The following is an 18,308-nucleotide window of genomic DNA, read 5'->3' as shown; positions in this document are numbered from 1 at the left end:
CTCATTCCAGACTCCACGCCCGTCGCAGCTACTCGGCTGTGCTGCAAGAACTATCTAATGCCGCCCTCCATCGCAACCTGGACCCTCCCGTGTCTCAACCCAAATTCCCCACAAGCCCACGGTCCCTGATAGGGGGGTACTGTACAGTAACTAGAAAAGCCCGCTTGCCGTCCCATTATGAAAAACCCGCCATTATACGCCAACCCAATGCGCGGACATGGAAAGGAGAAGTCCGAGGGAATCCCAAACTCAACGCCGCCATGCTCGCTTCGCCAAAATCAAAATTTTGAGGTGTGGTATTCATCGCCTTTCATCCAATCGTCATGCGCCAACTGAATGAAGCGACTACTGTTAGGGTAAGGAGATGCATCAAAGGAAAGGTGCACAGCCAAAGGCCCGGTGGTACTGCCACCTGGCCTAATTTTGTTGAGGGACGGCATGCAACACGTTAAATGCGCTGTGGGGTGATGCAGAGGTGCAAGGGCGGTCAAGTAGGTAGGGCCTCCACACCCTCCCGGAAACTTCAACACAGCACTGGAATGATAGCAATGAGGGGGCCAACTCAAGCGCCGTCGTCATCGTCATACTCATCGTCTTCGTCGTCTTCCAGCGACTCCATCGCTTCTTTGATATACTGCGCCGCCTAAACCAACATTAACAACTCCGCGAGCATCAGCGCTGGGACAGTCCGACATACCTTTGGATCCAAGTTGAGCGCGATGGTAAAGTGCCTGATCGCGCTCGTCTTATCTCTCATCATCTTGTACAGCTTGCCAAGCATGAAGTGGACGTTGGCCTCATCAGGCGCCAAGTCCTTCAGGATTTCCAGCTCCTCGAGTGCCATTCTGGTCTTCCTCAAGTTCATCAACACTCTCGCCTTCTTGAACCGTGCCAGAGCGCTCCGAGAATCGAGCCGGCATGCCTCGTTGTATTGTAGCAACGCTGCTTGCGGCTTCCGCATCCTCTCCAGAACCACGCCAATGCACACCAGGAGAACAGGGTTCCTCGGGTTGATGTGGTGCGCGTTCTTGTAATGCTTTTCAGCAACTTCGTATTTGCCTATCTTTTCATACACCCGGCCAAGTCCGTACCAGCCGTTGTAGTGTCGGCTATCCGCGGCGATGGCGCTTCGGTAAGCCAAAAGCGCCTTGTCGAATTCCTCGTTCGCAACGTGCTCGTGGCCTTGGAGAGTGAAAGCGTACGCAAACTTGGGGTCGAGCTGAGTGGCACGCCGGAAGCACTTGACCGCTTGGTCGTGCTCACGCTGAAGGGAAAATGAATTCCCGATTGCACACCATGCTTGTGGGGAGAGTCGATCGGATTCGATGAGCTCATGCGCAAGGTAAGCAAGGTCCGTCTCTCCTTTGAGGTGCCATAGAACAGTCGAGTAGACCTCCATGTCTTCCATCCGCGAAGGTGCAATTCTCTTGACCTTCTCAAATAGGTCAGCAGCATCGCTGTACCTTGCCTGCTCGTATTGTGCACGGCCCATTTGAGCAAGCACCCAAGGCGTCTCCCGCTGTGCGGCAGGGAGGGAGTTGAATTCCTCCCACGCGGATTCGGAAGAGTACCGGCTGAGGAGATAGTAAGCGTTTCCCAACTTGCAGAACAAGTCTAGCAGTGATTGCAGAGCTTCCCGCTCCTTCGCAACCTCGATAGCTGCGGCTGACTGTTGCTGTTTCGGAGGCGCAGCCGACGTGATGTTTCCGGCCAAAGCACTTTGGGATCGGGTTTCCTTCATGTCTCGCTCGGCCGGCTCGATGGGTTTCCTATTACCGCTAATCACTCTTCCTACAGCAGAGGTACCAGCCCTGCTGCTCTTTGCCGCAGTCGGTAGCCGAGCTCTTCTCAGCTCTCTCTTCTCTCTTTCCTGAGTCTCCGCACTTTTTCCTGAAGTCATGGACCTGCCTCCCGAGGGCCGGATGTGGTCTTGTACGGATTGCATTAGTCGATGGCTCCTCCTCGGTTGAGACGCAGGGTTGCCAGCTGATGTGCTGGCGTGGGCCATATTACCAGAAACGGTTCGTTTTTGAGCACCCACCATGGACGATTTTACTGGCTCCGCATGGTCGCTGGAATCCGTCCCAGACCTTACACGACTGCGCGTGGTTATCGACTTCATTCGGGGAACTTCTACTCCAGAGTCCGTCATGGACGGCACCTGCCGAGATCTCCTTGCTGGTGCGTGTGGCGGCTCCGCGCTTGGCGCCCGATTCATTGGTGCTCCGCCTGCTTCGCCCATCATGACGTCTTCGTCGTAGGCTCCACCATTGCCAACCGGTGTTTCCACGTCGAGTACTTGCTGGCCGTTTCCGTTCGTCGCAATGGCGTTGAACTTTGCGAACAGTCCGCCCGCGTTCCTCTGGACATTCTCTGGCCGGCCGGGATTGAAGAGATCCTGAGTAGGGGTGAACACTCCGTTGGAAGCCGCATTCAGAGCGTTTGCGGGTGGAGAGTCAGGGACGGCGCTTGATGCCGATAGTAATGCTGACATTTCCGGGGACATTTTGAAAACGTTGGTAGGGCGTATGACGGCGCCTGCTACGTGTTAGCAGCTATAAGCCTACAATGGAACCATAAAACATGCCGGTCTCGCAAAGGTCGAGGAACGCATCCCACATGAACGGGTTGAGCTTGAGAGCTTCGGCGTAGCATGCAATTGCCTTGTGGACGTCTCCGTGAGCTCGCCACAGCTTTCCCAAAAGGCAGTTCACAGCAGCAGCGTCCGGAAGGTGGCGCCTCGCCGTCTCGGAATGTTTATCTGGCAATAGAAGTCTAGTTAATATGTGACATCCGCTGGCAATGTCCTCGTGTGGGTTGTACTTACTCCAGTGATTCCGGCCTCCCCAATGACCTCTCGCGCGATCCAGCGCCGTTATGCCTTCAGGGAAGCGCCCCAAGCCCAGACAAGCTTGCGCAAAGACGTAAGCGCAGCCCATGTGTTGTCCTCGGAAACCCTTCTCGCGACTGTAGTCGTAGGCGGCCTTCAAGCGACCAAGGCGGAGGTGGCAGAGAGCAAGCAAGTGGGCGGCATCGGGGTTGCGCGGTTCTTGCCCATGCAGACGGCCAGCAAGGAATAGTGCATTCTGCACGAAGTCATTGTCGAGGTGATAGTAAATGAGCTGCCGCAGCTGGGTTGCGACGTAGGGATTCGGGGTGGGAGACATGGCGGCGGCTGGTGGGCGTCGACGTGGTCGACGGAGATGGAGGTTTGGCGCGGAACAGGGTTTGAAGATGGAGATGGGCAAAGGAGAGCCCCCGAGAACGGATGGGAGAAGGGCCGGGAGCTTGCGGTGTGTTTACGCCATGAATGCAGGCCTGAGTTGTCGCAGGACCAGAGCCGGGGTGTTTGTGTATACAGGCTGTCGGACACGACAAAGCAGAGCGACGCAAGCTCGGCGGAAATACACGCGGCGCGACGGACGGAAACGGCGCCGTCAGTGTGCGACCATGAAGGCTAGCAAGGTTCGAGGGTGGCGGGTCGCGCGACAGGTGAGCAGCGTGGCGTGAAGCGAGGATGCGCGATTGCGATGGCTAGTCTCGTCGGGACGCTCTCTGTTGTTGTGCAGGCCCGGGCGGTTGGCGGACAGGCTCCCGCCGATCTCTAAACGCTTCGGGCAAGCGCGTGGTCGCGCTTAGGGTTCCCCCAGAGACTGCCCGCCAGAACGTCACTCCAGCCAAAAAGTTCCATCTCCGCTGTAGATAATCGATTCTCACGCTCTCGACGCGTGTCTTTGCCGGAACCGACAACACGCGCACTCGCAACACCCACGCGTCTCCCGCCTCCGCGACCAGGTCCGCCTGCATCCCTGTTTCTCGAACGCACACCATCGCGACGCACAATGGCTCAGGTATGCTGCACCTTTGCGAATGTCCCCTCCAGCGTTATGAGATCATCGTCTTCTCCAGGAGCATGTCTAGACATCGCCTGGGGTCTCGAACGATCACATATCCTCCAATTCTATCAATTACACCTCAGAGACCGGCTATTCCGCCCACTTCTACAGACTTCCACGTCACTCAGTTGGAACTAACCGCCTCCAGAAATCGCAAAAGCAGCTTGCCGCACGCAACAAGGAACAGCTCAACCGTGCGCTTCTGATCACCCTCGGCATCCATTGCTTTTTCCTCCTGTCGAAATTCCTTTTTTCGAAAACGTGGTCTGGACGGTCCATCACCGTCTACATACTGTGCTCCTTGCCGTCATGGATCATACAGTTCTGGTTTGAGCGCATTGCGCGCCCGACATACGACAAGGAAACCGGCCAGCTCCGCCGCGCCGGAGAAGACTTGGAGGCCCAGGGTCTGACGGAGTGGATGTGGGACGTTCTATATTGGACTCAGGGCTGTCTCGTCATGGTCGCTGCTGTTGGTGATGGCGCTTGGTGGATTTGGGTGAGTCAAGCAACCGAGAATCGTTCAGCGGCCCAGAAGATGCTCATATCGCTTAGCTCGTCGTGCCCTTGTATTCCGTTTATCTCACCTATACGACTTTCATCGGCGCGAGGCAGAAGATGGCTGGCATGTCAGGTCCTGGAATCGACGAGGGTGTCTCGACTGGCAGCAAGAGACAGCAGAAGCTCGAGAAGCGGGGCGGCCAGAAAATGCAGTACAGGTAATAGTCATTTGGGAAGCACGAAGCACACCAAGCAGGGCAATCTTACATAACATGCAATCTGGATTGTTTAATAATTGCAAACTAACGAAAGCATTTTATTACAACATCAACTTGAGTTGTGTGGAGGGGCCTCCACGAAAACGCCGTGTACCAGGTGAACAAAGTAAGCAGGAAAGGAGCGCGTGGAAGCGCAGTCAACCCCAGTGTCTCTCCGCAGAATGGACCACGAAATTGGCCTAGTCGTTCTGGTTGTTCAGGATGCGAAGGATGGCCAAGAAAAGGTTAATGATGTCAAGGTAGAGAGACATGGCGGCAGCGATCTCCTCCTCAACGTGATAGTGGCGCATGATCAGCTGGGTGTCGACCAGGATGTAGCCGCTGAAGATCAAGGCAGCAACAATACCATAGGCCAGGTCGACCTTCTTGTCGTAAGGGAAGAAAGCCGACATGAAACCGAAGAGGATCAAAATCCAGACGGCGCCGAACAGGTAAGGCATCCAGGAAGTGAAGTCGTACTTGCTCTGGCAAGCAAAGACAGTGAGAGCAACGAAGATGCCTAAGGTAAAGATGAGAGCTTCGAGAACAATCGAAACTTCATAGAAGGAGGTAATCACGGAAATGGAGTATGCCTCGAAAAGGGTGAAGCCGGAGAGAAACAGCAGGTTGGTCGGGTAGGACTTGCGCTTCCAGAAAGTGAGGAGCATAAAGCCGATGGCGCCGAAGAGGGAGATCCACATCATCGACTGGTGGCCCTGGATCCAGGTCCTGTAGCCCACGCTGAAGAACGAGATTGAGCTCATGATGCAGGTCGCAAGAAGCTGGACAGTTCTGTAGGACGCTGTTAGCAGCCGTGTCCTCCCGCCGTGTCCACCACTCCCCGCCAGAGCTCAGCCTCCACCGGGGCGTCTTCTCATGCTCGTATCGTGTTGGATCCCAGAAAACCACCTCAAGACCATATTACGTTCTATACGCCCACAAGGTGACGACTTACAGGATAGAATAGACCTTGCGGATGAACTGCATACGAATGTCGAGGGTAGCCTCAGCAACCATGCCGCCGAACTACGGCGCGTTAGCAGGCCTTCGAATACGCATATCGGAGCGCTTCGTACCTTGAAATCGTCCGGCACATTATCATATTCGCCACGCGCGACGCCAGAAAGCAGGGCGGCGTTGGTGGCAGCTTCAGCCTCGTAGGCGGGTGGCGCGTGGCCAAAACCCGCCGCCTCCTCCTCATCGAACGAGTCGCGCTGCGGAGCAGGCTGGTATTTCGTGTTCGCGGCCATGGTATCGTAGTTTGTGTTGGGGTGGCTCATGTATGGGAAGCGGTCGTGGAGTTCGCGAGCGGGCGCTGGTTGTTGTAGGCGAGATTAGTAGGGTTGGTGGACGGACGGACGGCGGAGTAAAGTACTTATGACGGATGCGCCTAGCTTTGTTGCGGCGCGGGGGCCTCGGTGGGCGGCACGGGCAGGCAGGCAGCACAGGAATGCGCCCAACGCGACAGGCCAGCAGTACGTCAAAGGCGCGCCTCCCTGTGCTGATCGCTATCAGAGAGCTCTGCGCCCAGAATGCGCAGCTGCAGTCTCATGCGGGCGCTGCGCAGGAGCTCAGACCGGGCAGCAAGATCGGCGGCGGCGGACGCGGGCCCTGGAGGCGCCAAGCTTTGGCCTCAGGCATGTGTTTGAACAGCGCGTCCTCCCCAGAAACGCCGCCAGCGCGACAGGAGATGCACCAAACACCACTCCGCCCACTCGCACACACCGCCCACGACTCGCTGCATCGCGCCACCGCCATGTCCACGTAGACCCTGTGCCTTGTCTACGCCGAAGCCGATCCCCCATTGAGCACGTCGCTGCCCCTATCACCGCCCGCACAACGCGCTCTCAACGTCCACCATGTCCGCATCACACCGCATATCGTCCTACAGCAACCGCAGCAGCTCGCCTGGCCGTCCTCACAGCCAAGATGAGAACAAGAACATCTGGTCGTCCATGCTGGATGGCGTCTCCAGCGGCAAGCGGTTACCGGAGAAGAGCTTGCTGGTCCTTGGTCGGTTGAGCCCAACTACCGTACCAATGCATAGAGTCTAACAGGAAATTTTTGGCGCCCACAGGAGGTACGCCCGACACGCAGAAAGAATTCCTAGAATCCCTCACGATGGACGAGAACGGCCGGAGGAGGCCGCCGGACCGCGGCCGCAGACCGCCCATCGCGAACCAGTTCGCGCTCGGTTATACCTACCAGGATGTCCTCGACGCCGACCAAGACGGTGCGCCAATGCCCTTGGACATCTCGCCCGCCAGATGCTGATTGCATTAGATATCCTCGCTCGCCTGTCCCTTTACCTGCTCACTGATCCCTCGCCTTCCTTCACCCCGCTTCTCAAGCCGCTGCTCACCCCGCGCACACTGCCGAACATGCTTATAGTCATCTTACTGGATTGGTCACAACCGTGGCTGTGGATCCGACAACTGCGCGAGTGGATCCGCGTCCTGCGGTCCCTCATGGTTTCGTTGGACAACGACTGCAAAGACGTGATGGAGGAGAACATCGTGTCGTGGCAAGAGCGGGGGCGCAAGAACAATCTCGACGGCACTCCGGGCACCGGAGCTGACGGGGACGTATCGATCCCCGTCGGCCCTGGCGAATGGGACGAGCCGCTTGGTATACCACTCTGCGTTGTGTGCCAGAACGCTGATAAGATCGAGGCACTCGAGAGGGAGCGCGGGTGGAAGGAAGAGGAATTCGACTTCGTGCTGCAGTACATGCGCACCATCCTGCTCAAGCACGGCGCATCGCTCATCTACACGATGCCCGCGGCGCCCGGATCGCTACAGACGCTCGTGCACTCGAGCCTCAGCATAAAGTCCATGCTCCAGAAGAACTCACTTAAGCACAACGTCATCGACCGCGACCGCGTTCTTGTGCCGCCCAACTGGGATTCTTGGGGGAAGATTCGTGTCTTGCGCGACGGTTTCGATGCCGAAGGCATCAGCCAGGCATGGGCTGTTGACATACAAGCACCCCAACCACGACAGCCGTCGCTGAACGGCGACGAGAATGGCGAGGAAGTCATTCAGAACGGCGTCAGCCATGAGCCGGAAGAGGAGTCGCCAGCCGTCGCCATCTACGAAGAGACTATTCGTGACCCGACTCGGGACTCTCTCCTTGCCCAAGGCTTACCGGTCAACACAATCAACGGCGCAAACGGAATCGAGACCGACAGCCAGGATAACCAGGTATTCCTGGGTAGCCAGCTCGAGGTTCTCGACAAGTTGCGAGCCGAGGACGAGAAGGTCAAGAACGCAGCCAACAAAGAGAAGAACAAGGGCGCGTTCATCACCCACGGCACGGGAGATTCGTCCGTTTCCGGTACCAACAACGCGGGAAGTGGTGTTGTGGAAGAGCACATTGGGCCGGTTCAGTTCAACATGGGCGGTATCCAGGTCGATGCCGACGACATGTTGAAGCGCTTGAAGGTATGTTCCAGCCAACCGTTCACTCATCAAAAAAAAAAAAAAAAGTCCCAGACGCTAACAAATCTCCCTTCCTGCAGGACCGCGAGGCAAGCCGCGAAGATACTGGCGACAGCGGCGTCACCAGCCCCGTCGACGACGGCAAAACCGAGAACGAACGCCTGGCCAACTTCTTCGCCGGCTTGATGAAGAAGACGAGCAGCCCACGCTCTTGAACAGAACGTCCCATCCATCGAAGGGGGCCAACAAACTGCCGGCAACCAACCATCGGCGATTGACATTGTAGTCCGCGGGCTTTCTATCTACCAAGGGGGCCTTGCGGCTCTCGTCCTTGCAAAAAGATGCATATTGCATTGATTGGGTGAAATTCAAGCTTGGCTCCGGTCGGTAGGGAGTCCTCTCTATTTACGACTTTTATTGCAGCCAGGGCCGTGGGGATGACGATCAAAACGGCGAACTACTGGCCACGGATACGAGAGAGAATGAGAGAGAACGAGAGTGTTCTGTACCTCAGCTGAAGAGGTCGGAAGGAAGGGTGATTGGGGATTCTGGGGAAGGTGGGGGGGGGGAGGAAGGCGAGGGGCTGGAGATCAAAGGCAGAATCCTCTTTTTTGGGTCGGTGGGAGGTGGGGACCATGAAGGCGGATGAGAAATCAGCGGCTTACGGCTACGGCCCGGCTCGCGCTACGCGCAAAGATATCCAGAAGAATGAATGATGAAGCGATACGTCGACGACAAACGATATGGGGAAAAAGAAAAAAGACGTCAAGATGGTGAAGGGATGTATATGGTGTGGTTGAGTCTCCATTTTCTTTTCTTCATTCAAATGTGTGTTCACACACGGGAGGAAGGGGGGCGAGGGCAAGGGTGCGTATGTGTGGCTTGGCTTATGGCTTTATATACCCCCTTTTTTCTTTTTCCTAAATCTTGGTAGAACATCAAATGAACAAAAGCGGTGGCGCGCACCTGCTTGGTCCTTTTTCGCATGGATAGTGCTTCATTCCCACCGCGTGGTTTCGGTTGATTGCTTTCAGAGAATCCACCAAGTATCATGTAAGTAACCTATTGGACATCACGTATATTCAATAGCGTTGAGGCTCATCGTCATCATCAACCCAACAGGGTAGTCTTCAGCAACGTGTTATCTTGTACAACAAACACCCTTGTCGGGTGTCCCTTTCTTCGATTCACCTCTATAAACACCACGTAGTAGCAGCGTATAATAATGAGACATCCAGTTAACAAGCTTCTTCCTGTGTCCAGCTGTGATCACCGTCCGACATGATCTCTTCACTCGCAAAAACACACAACCGGTTGAAGTGGAAGTATCAGTCCATTCATCATCACCATCACAAGAGGGTCTCTCGTCGGACCACGACGACGATGACTGGTCACGAAGTGTCTCCGCCGTCCTCATCAGCTTCCCAAGAATATAATAAAGAACACATTATCAGACATCAAACAAGATCATTAAAAGAACATACAAAGACAAGCTCGGCTTAAGAGCAAGAAAAAAAAAAGAGGTGAAGTTAATACCAAAAGGCGTACCAACAGCTTCAGAAGGTATGGTTAGGTATCACAAGTTCAAAAAGGGTTGAAAAAGAAAAGAAAAAAAGTGCAAAGCATCTCTCCAAGGGGGAGGCAGAAGAGGACGAAGAAAGAAGAAGCAAAAAAGAACAAATCGCCCCAGGACCACCAGATTCATCCTCAGCAAATCTTCGCCCATTTCCCCCCCTTCTCTCGCTCCTTTCCCCTCTTTCTCAATCGACCCCACGCTTTCGTGGTTATAGTCCGCTTTCATCATCGCTTCTTCAGAAAATCCGAGCTTCTCTTCCTCGTTCTTCCGTGATCTAGTCCCTCTGCCCCTCATTCAACAGCAACTCCACCACAATCTGGCACTTCTCATGCCTAGGATGCTGCATCGCCAACTTGACCGTACGACTGTGCACCGCCGCCCCAGTACCGCCATATGTCCCATTCTGGGCCGCTTGCGGGGCCGCCTGCCCGTTGTTGGCGCCGGGCTGGACCCAGTGGCCGCCGAGGCCGAGGCCGTCGTCGAGGCACTTGACGTCGCGGCCGGGGATGACCTGGCGGAGGCGGCCGTTCTGCGCGTTGCGCACCTCGACAAAGTCCGGGTCGAAGAGCAGCACGTAGGGCCCGTACAGGGCCGCCGCCTTGGCCTTGCCGACGAACTCCATGATGACCGAGCGCGACACGTCGCCGTGCTTGTTGACGTACACGGCGCACTCCTCGTAGCAGAGCAGGAACTCCTGGTCGCTGAGCCGGAACATGCCGAGCGGATCCAGCCCTTGCAGGCGCGACGCGATGGTCGCGACGTGGCTCGCCTTCAGGTCCGGGACGGACCACGACTGCTTCTTGTCGAGGGTGAGCACTTCGAAGCCCTTGGATGTCGAGACGGCCAGGGAAGAGTGGAACAGGTTGAGGCCGTAACACTCGGTCGGGATGTAGAACTCGTCGTAGTCGCGGAAGAACTCGGTGCGGCCGGTACGGAGCCAGCGGCTCTTTTTCTCGGTGCTCTTCTGGAAGACAGGCTCGAGGACCTTGAAGGTAGACGAGAGGCCTTCGCGCTTTTTGTAGAAAACGAGGGTGCGATCTTTCATCTTGCCTGTTGCAAAGAAGCCTACATCACGCGAACCCGACAATTTCTGGGGAGCTCGGCGGGACGAGTCGTTGTTGTTGCTACCTGCAGTACCTCCGATAGGACATACAAGGTCAAGATGGTAGGCGATGAGGCTCTTGTCGGAGATCAACAGCATGATGCTGAATTCCTCAAGGACGGCGATTTGCGAAACTCTCGGGATCGTGATGGACTGTTTTCCATTAGCAAATCTCTTGACATCATGTACTAATTCCAATCGTACCCTTGACCAGCCGCGAGGGTTAGCCGTTTCCGAGATGTACACGCCATAGTCTGTACCGACGGCCACCATGGGCTTGCCATATGGTTGCATGAAAGCCGTTGCGCAATTGACGCGAGCTCTGCAAATAGGGCTTGGGCGGCCTGTATTGGCGAATAATTTTTCGACATCATCGATCGCACGGTCAAGAGGAGTGCCCTTGATGGTGATGCTCTGAGAGCCAGTCGTTCCACCCTCGTAAGCAAATGCTGAGTCAGCCATAACACGCAAACGGAACGGCTCTGCGTTCTGCGCAAACAGAGCCGCAGCGTGCTTGGTCTTCGCTTCTAAGATCTTTTCACACCAGTCCTGGCGGTTCTGTGCTGACGGCGCGAAAAGCGTATACACCTCCTTACCGAGGTGCTTGACGCGGAATGGGTACATGATCTTCTCATCCTTGGGGCTTTCCAAGACAGTCGTCGTTATCATGCCCTTGTTAGCCGACGCACTGGTCAGGTTAGATCCCATGGAAGACCCCGTGTTGACGTGAGAAACTGTTCCTGGAGCGGGGCTCGCAGCTGATCCAGCGCGAAGCCGAGAGTCTGGTCTAGCATTTGCTGCAACGGTTGCCACACCCTTGACGGAAGACTTGACCACCGGGTCGTCGTTGGTACCCTCGAGAACTAATAGATCCATCGGGATCGGCTACGGACAAGTGTCAGCATGGGTATTCAATACCAAGAGGCGGGGATTTACCAGTCGAGAGACATCATATCTCTCCTGCTTCGCGCCACCCTCTACGTCTCGATGATGAACTGTCTTTGCCAATACAAGGTAGTGGTCGAAAAGTAACGCATGGGTCTCAAGCCAGGTGTATCTTGTACCGCCCATGCGCTGAAGGTCGCCCTTGTAGATGAGTTCTCGGCCTAGATGGTTGAGGTTTAGCTCGACTCTTTGCATGCCTGGACGGAGGATGAGCTTGGATTGGAGGTCGGTTAGATCAACCTTGCGAGACATCTCCGCCACACGCGCATCGCACTCCAAGGTGACAGCCTTAATCTCGTCAATCGCGATCTGCAAGTTCCTCTTCTCCTCATTGTCCACAATCGAACGCTTCAGCACAGTGCTGAGCAGAAGGCCGTAGTGCTGTAACCTTGTGATTGGAGTCTTGAGATAGTTGTCCCAGGCAAGCTTCCTTGACGACCGGTGGGCCTGCACTTGATCCAAGAAGCTCCGGAAAAGAATGTTTCGCTCCGCTTCTTGTCGAACAAGGAATGTTGCATATGGGAAAGCAGCCGCGTAGTCGATGTATGCCCCTCTAGCCTTTCTAATCCATTCGCGGAAGATGTCGCTAAAGCCTGCAACCCAGGGCCCTTGTTCCTGTTGTCGGTACTTCATTTGCGGCAGGAGATGCTCTTCGTTCGATTGTTTGACGGCATCAACTCTGCCAAATACGTCTCGAAGGAATCCCTTCAACTTCTTCGGGGGAATGACAGGTGGCTCCATTTGCATAAGCCCATCACGGTAGAGCTCACGGAGAACATTCAGGCTGTCCATGAAGTTATCCTCGGTTTGCACAATTTCATGAAGGATGTTTTGCCTCTCGACTTCCTTCTTGCCAACGGTCTCCGGGATGTCCTCTTTCTTGATCTTGTAGAACGATAGCCAATCCTCACCTCTTTTCAAGGATGGTTGAGCATGGAGATCGATCTTCTTCAACGTCCTTTGACAGTGGTAGGAGTAGCAGCGCCCAAGGGTGTGGTGTTCGTGAAGTGTTGGCGCATAGCAACCAGCTTTGGAAAGCTGGAAGAGGACACCAGAAGTTGTCGCCGGTGTGAACTTCAGCCACTCCTCCACGTGTTCGAGCGTCCCGACTTTGTACATCTCTTGGACGACTTGAGTGCTTAAAGTTTCAGCATCTGCTACGTTCATCGTTGGGACCTTGTGAGTGAACAAATTCACTAGTCCGTCTGTGATGAGATGCTCCTTCAAGTCGGTTTCTCCCTCGGCCATCATTCGCAACCAGGCAATAATTGAGCTTAGCGCCCAGGGCTCTGTGCACCTCGCGTAGTCTTTTGGCGTTAGCTTTTGTGGGTTGAAACGCTTGCCGGTGGGGAGTGCAGGTAGATCCAGAGTCATTGTGCTGGCCGTAGGCGGAGTCAGGTTTTCGCTGCTAGAGTCCTTCTCGTATAAAGCTGAGGTACGTATTCCAGAGCTGCGCAGTCGTCGCTCCTCGGCATCCGTCTTCGACCTGATGGGCGGCACAGCTTGAGGCGTGTGGCTGTGACTGACGAGAGAAGTCGATCTCGGCACGATCGCGCCGCTTGGAGTGACCATTTGATCAGGTCCGGCAGGATAGGTCCCGCGGCCCTGTTGATAACCGTATGATGGGCTTTGTCGTTGAGTGAAGTTGGGTTCTCCCGCTGGTGGTGGCGGGAGCGGTCGCGAGTGCGACATACCTGGGTGGTAAAACATTTCAGGCGGCTCAGCAGCTGTTGATGTTTCAGACACCATCAAACTAGATTCATCGCCTTCGTCGTAGCTCAGGCGACGTCTGTGGGCACCCGGCTCGGCAAACCCGCCAGTGCCAAATGTGTCAACCCTTGCATTGCTGGAAAACGGAGGAAAGGGATGAATGGGATCGTATGCATCTGCATCGCTCGCATCTCCGGATTTGCGTTGCGAGCCAGACGACGATAGAGTTTGGCTTTGGCTTCCAGAACGATCAATGTGCCCACTGGCGAGTTCGGCTGGATTTCCACCGTAGGTAAAGTGCGGTTCGAAATTTCCAGCATAAGCACCCAAGTCGATGCCCGCCATATCATCATCGCTGTAAACGGCGTCTGTTGCTGTCGACTCATGGGTCGGTGGTTCCGGTGCTGCGGATGACGGGGGCTGCATGGTGCTGTAGCCGCTGAAAAGTGTAGCACCGCTGCTACCCCTGCGTTCCTCCTCCTCGGCCATCTGCAGAGCCGCCAAGCCCGCAGCGGCTTCCGCATCACTCTCGTCGCTGTAACTGTAGGCAGCGTGCGCCGGGTTTTCTGGCGCCAAATGGCCATTTGTTGCCGCGACTCCACCCCCCGAAAGCGATGCATAGAAAAACGGCTCATCCTGTCCGTTTGGCGAAGGATAATCCGGTTGGTCCACATCGATCCTCGGAGAACTTCCAGCGTTCAACACTGCATTTTCAATTTCGTCATAAAGATCATCAGACGTCATTTGGCCGCCGTACGGACTACCGTTACTATCTGTTCGTCCATAAGCGCCCTCGCTTTGTGGAGGACCGGGCAGCGGTCGAGACTGAGGATGGCGGCCAGATGTACCGGTCCTTTGCGGGGAGTGCGAAGGCAGCGGAGGGAGTGGATTCGAGTAGTACAGTGGTGATTGTCGGCGTTCATCCTGGTTCACTGGGGGCGAAGGTAACGGGTTGTTGTATCTCAAGTCACTGTAGACCGAGGCCATGGACGGCCGTCTCGCAATTTGCTCCTGCCAGTCAGCCGGTGGAGATCCGCCGCCATGAGGAGGGACGGGCAGAGGAGGAGGCGCAGCGGAAGGCGAATATGCCAAGGGTCGAGGAGGCAGCGGAGCGGAGCCGGGGGAATTGGAATATGTTGGGGATTGTACAGAGGGACGGCTGTATGTACGGCTGGGAGAGTACTGAGATTGGTAAGGGAGCTGGGGCGATGGGAATTGGGCGGTAGGCGAGGTCGGATAAGCATCGTAGCCATAGCCATAACCTCGACCGGCCGTGGTGCCACTGCGGTTGAGGTTGTTCTCCGTGTAAGCGGCGGGATTGTAGGGCTGGTGCGGGGCAGCAGCGTCGAAATGTGTCCGGTTGACTCCGCCGTAGGCTTGTGGATTCGGGATCTGGACCGGAGCAGGAAACTGGCGGGGGTCATAGGCCGGCTGGGTGGGCGAAGTCACGGAATGGTATTGCGAGCCAAAGTCCGAGGCGAGCGGTGTGGCGGGCATGTCGGGCGGCGGGTTCGACGCGTCCTGCATGAAGAGCTCATCATGGTGGCGCACAGCGTAGCTGGGTCGGCGGTCCACATTCTGGCCGTAGCTGTATCCATCCTGACCACCGTTTGTGACAAAGGCAGCCTCGTCGCCGCTCTCGAAGCTGGGGCGGCGGGGCTGGTACGGGCTGTTGTTGGCGTAGGGCTGCTGCTGCGACGAGCCGGGGCGATAGTACGAGCCGTTCTGGTAGTAGGACATGGTGTCGGCGGCTGGCGGGGAGGGGTCTGCTCTTGGGCGCGGGCAGGGTCTCCGGTGAGGTCATGCACCAGGGCGGCGCGCGTGGGTGATCAGCGCGGAGGCGGGAGGGCGTAGCAGGGCTGCGGCGTCCACATGGGCGTGGTCGCGCGTCTGTCGGGAGCGGCGAAGTGCGCAGACAATGGCGGTGTCGCAACAGGGGCCGCACGGCGGAAGAGCTTCCCGAGCTACCTGGTTCGGACGAGCTCGTCTTGGAGCGGCGGGCGTCGCTGGGGCGGGCGGGCGGCGGCGGCGGCGGCGGGCAGGCAGCAGCGGCGCGGGGCTCGGGGCTCGAGGGAGGCGGCACGGCGCAGGCGGACAGGCGGTTTGGGGACTCGGAGGTCCTGGTTGACAGGTGGTGTCTGACAAGACCGTCGGGCTCCCCAGGCGTCGACTGCTGCTGCGGGCTGTTGGCTTGTCGCGCTGGGCGGGCCAATGAGAAGGCGCGCCCACTCGAGCCCGAAGCACGGCGCGGCTGGGCGTTGCTGAGGCTGATGAGGACGTGACAGACGTGACAGCCACCACGGTCGGCGGGGCGCAGCCAACGTCTAGGTACGTACTCGGCTGCCCGCTCACTCCATCGCAGACGCGCCGCAAAGGCACAGCGCCCTCGTCGTTCAGCCTTGTGGCCGTTTCGCGCGCCGCTCCGCCAAGGCGCTCTCCGGGCGCAGACCAGCGGACCAGGCACCGTCGCAAGGCTGCCAGGCTGCCAGGCTGCCAGGCCGCACCCGCGCGACCTCCCTTTCTCCGCATCTTGCGATACAGCCAGCGGGTCCAGCAATCATATGCAGTCCAACTCATCCCGCCCCCAAAAATGCAGCCGGAATGACGTGGTGTCGCGCGCTGCACCGTCAGCCTGCTCGAGCATCTGCCGTGCCGATCGCCACGTTCTGAGCGGGCGAACGAGCGAACAGTCCTCATGGAATGCATGCTGTGCGCGTGCCTGCCACCTGCGACCTCGCTTTCACACGCCGTCCTCGGGTACTCTCACGCCGACCCCGCACTTAAGCTCTTATGTCCGTCGTATACATGCTGTGCTTGTTAGCTATATCTTGGGTGCATTTGCAACCGCCGCTGCTCTCGCCAGCTCTTCTGGCTCCGGATTGCTCTTCTCTACTCCCATCACTTCTGCAGTCCCGACGTCAGCTTACATCAACCCCCTTGCCCCAGCGTTAGCACGCAATCGCTCTTGTACCACCACCTGCGTCCTCAGTCGTTTTAGCAAGCGAGCTGATCGACGTCAATCCAGACTGGTGCCACTGAAATTTCTCTTGGATCCGGTGCAATGGCCATTAGCTCAGGGTCCGCCGACGGTGCTGGCACCAACGGGGCGCACCAACAGCTGCAGTTCAGCGATGATGACTACGTCCCAGCGGCTGACGAGCATGGCTACCGCATCCTGGAGCAGCCCATGGGGACCAAGCGAAAAAAGCCGGAGCTTCGTCTCTGAACTTCTTCAAGAAAGCCGAAGAAGAGCTTGAGAACGTTGACATTGTGTGCTATGAAAAGAACCACGACATTGGCGGAACATGGCTTATGAACAGATATCCAGGGTGTGCTTGCGACATCCCGTCAGTCAATTACTAGTTTACCTGGAAAATTAAGCAGTGGTCCCATTTCTACTCGTACTCGCCCGAGATTTGGCGTTATCTCAAAGACATTGAACGAGAAAACGATTTCATCAAGAAATACGTCTACTTGAGGCACCAGCTCGAACTGGCCGAATGGGACAGCCACGCTGGCGTGTGGAGATTCAAGATCAGGAACCTGGTGACGGACGAGGTGTTTGACGACGTCGCCGAGTTCTTCATCAACGCTGGCGGAGTGCTGCACAAGTGGAAGTGGCCGGATATCCCTGGCCTTCATGACTTCAAGGGAAAGCTGATGCACAGCGCTAGCTACGAGGAAGGCTACGACCTCAGCGGGAAAAAGGTCGCCGTCATAGGCTCTGGTAGTAGTGGTGTCCAGATAGTTGCTGCTATCACACCAAAGGTCAAGCAACTGTATCACTGGGTTCGCAATCCGATATGGATCACTGCAGTTTTCGCTCAAACCTGGGCCGGTCCAGATGGTGCAAACTTCGCATGTGCGTCCGCCGCCATCGTTTGCCTGTTCATATTAACGTTCTGACAGATAGCGACGAACAGCTCCGCTTTCTTGAGCAGAACCCAGACAAATATCTCAAGTACCGCAAACAGATCGAGAACAAGTTGAACCAGCGCTTCAAGTTCATCATCAAAGGCTCTCCAGGTATGGTTCATCAGCTAGAGACACAGAAACCATCGGACAACATCTCATGACCCTTCGACCTCTTGCATCCCCTAGTCACTGACAACTACCAACCAGAAAGCAAAATCGCTCGCGACTTCGCCCACGACCAAATGGCCCGCAAGCTCTCCAAGCGCCCCGACCTAGCTTCCGCCATAATACCCAAAGACTTCAACCCCGGCTGCCGCCGCCCCACGCCCGCGCCCGGCTATCTCGAAGCCCTCTCCGCCCCTCACGCCACCATCTACACCAACCAGCTCCAGCAAATCACCCCCACCGGCTTCACCGACCACACCGGCGCCCACCACACCGTCGACGCCATCATCTGCGCCACCGGCTTCGACACCACCTGGCTCCCCTCCTTCCCCTTCCGCGCCCACGGCCGCGACCTCCGCGACCTCTGGACCCGCCGCCGCCTCCGACCCCGAACCAGACGTGACATCCCACCTCGCGATCGGCATCCCCACCTCCCCCAACCACTTCTCCTCCAGCGGGCCGTAGGTACGGGCCCCCTCGGCCACGGGATAGCTTCATGCCGCTCATCGAACGCTGGACGCGCTACACTACACGCACCTCGCCATCACGAAAGCGCAAACTGAGCACATCAAGTCGCTCTCGCCGCGCGGCAAGTTCCGGCAGCAACGCGGACCTGAACGTTCCTGCGGCGCGCACGGCGTGGACGCAGCCGTTGCAGCAGCTGGTTCAAGCAGGGGGGCCGCGAGGATGGACAGGCAGGCGGCGGTGTGGTGTGGTGTGGGCCCGGGTCGCGGGTGCGTTGATTGCTTGGAGCTGATGTGGTGGCCGCGGTGGGAGGACTTTGAGATGGAGGAGTATTGG

General features: G+C 56.9%; 6 protein-coding genes across 6 annotated transcripts; 3 read left to right on the top strand and 3 right to left on the bottom strand.

Annotated features, from left to right (window-relative positions):
- Window positions 1-562: 562 nt before the first annotated feature.
- BKCO1_490006 (protein bima) lies at window positions 563-3,167 on the bottom strand (the record flags this gene model as incomplete). The annotated part of the gene is made up of 4 exons (XM_020276575.1): window positions 563-643; window positions 698-2,538; window positions 2,588-2,761; window positions 2,828-3,167. The coding sequence occupies 4 exons, from the start codon at window positions 3,165-3,167 to the stop codon at window positions 563-565; spliced, it is 2,436 nt and encodes an 811-aa protein (XP_020127622.1).
- A 675-nt stretch (window positions 3,168-3,842) lies between these two features.
- On the top strand, window positions 3,843-4,619 carry BKCO1_490005 (uncharacterized protein; the record flags this gene model as incomplete). The annotated part of the gene is made up of 3 exons (XM_020276564.1): window positions 3,843-3,851; window positions 4,045-4,395; window positions 4,452-4,619. 3 exons carry the CDS (start codon window positions 3,843-3,845, stop codon window positions 4,617-4,619), a joined length of 528 nt encoding a protein of 175 aa, XP_020127623.1.
- A 235-nt stretch (window positions 4,620-4,854) lies between these two features.
- Window positions 4,855-5,934, bottom strand: BKCO1_490004 (bax inhibitor family protein; the record flags this gene model as incomplete). The annotated part of the gene is made up of 3 exons (XM_020276553.1): window positions 4,855-5,446; window positions 5,610-5,680; window positions 5,731-5,934. The coding sequence occupies 3 exons, from the start codon at window positions 5,932-5,934 to the stop codon at window positions 4,855-4,857; spliced, it is 867 nt and encodes a 288-aa protein (XP_020127624.1).
- A 579-nt stretch (window positions 5,935-6,513) lies between these two features.
- Window positions 6,514-8,309, top strand: BKCO1_490003 (dynein light intermediate chain; the record flags this gene model as incomplete). The annotated part of the gene is made up of 4 exons (XM_020276542.1): window positions 6,514-6,667; window positions 6,732-6,887; window positions 6,938-8,097; window positions 8,175-8,309. 4 exons carry the CDS (start codon window positions 6,514-6,516, stop codon window positions 8,307-8,309), a joined length of 1,605 nt encoding a protein of 534 aa, XP_020127625.1.
- A 1,635-nt stretch (window positions 8,310-9,944) lies between these two features.
- BKCO1_490002 (cnh domain protein) lies at window positions 9,945-15,167 on the bottom strand (the record flags this gene model as incomplete). Its single annotated transcript, XM_020276531.1, has 3 exons — window positions 9,945-10,925; window positions 10,977-11,657; window positions 11,709-15,167. The coding sequence occupies 3 exons, from the start codon at window positions 15,165-15,167 to the stop codon at window positions 9,945-9,947; spliced, it is 5,121 nt and encodes a 1,706-aa protein (XP_020127626.1).
- A 1,321-nt stretch (window positions 15,168-16,488) lies between these two features.
- Window positions 16,489-18,070, top strand: BKCO1_490001 (fad nad-p-binding domain-containing protein; the record flags this gene model as incomplete). Its single annotated transcript, XM_020276520.1, has 4 exons — window positions 16,489-16,645; window positions 16,861-17,289; window positions 17,337-17,453; window positions 17,550-18,070. 4 exons carry the CDS (start codon window positions 16,489-16,491, stop codon window positions 18,068-18,070), a joined length of 1,224 nt encoding a protein of 407 aa, XP_020127627.1.
- Between the last annotated feature and the right edge of the window lie 238 nt (window positions 18,071-18,308).

Source organism: Diplodia corticola, assembly GCF_001883845.1.
Source record: "Diplodia corticola strain CBS 112549 chromosome Unknown scaffold49, whole genome shotgun sequence".
NCBI lineage: Eukaryota > Fungi > Ascomycota > Dothideomycetes > Botryosphaeriales > Botryosphaeriaceae > Diplodia > Diplodia corticola.
The sequence above is the reverse complement of the archived record's forward strand: the minus strand, read 5'-3'. Positions and strand labels throughout refer to the sequence as shown.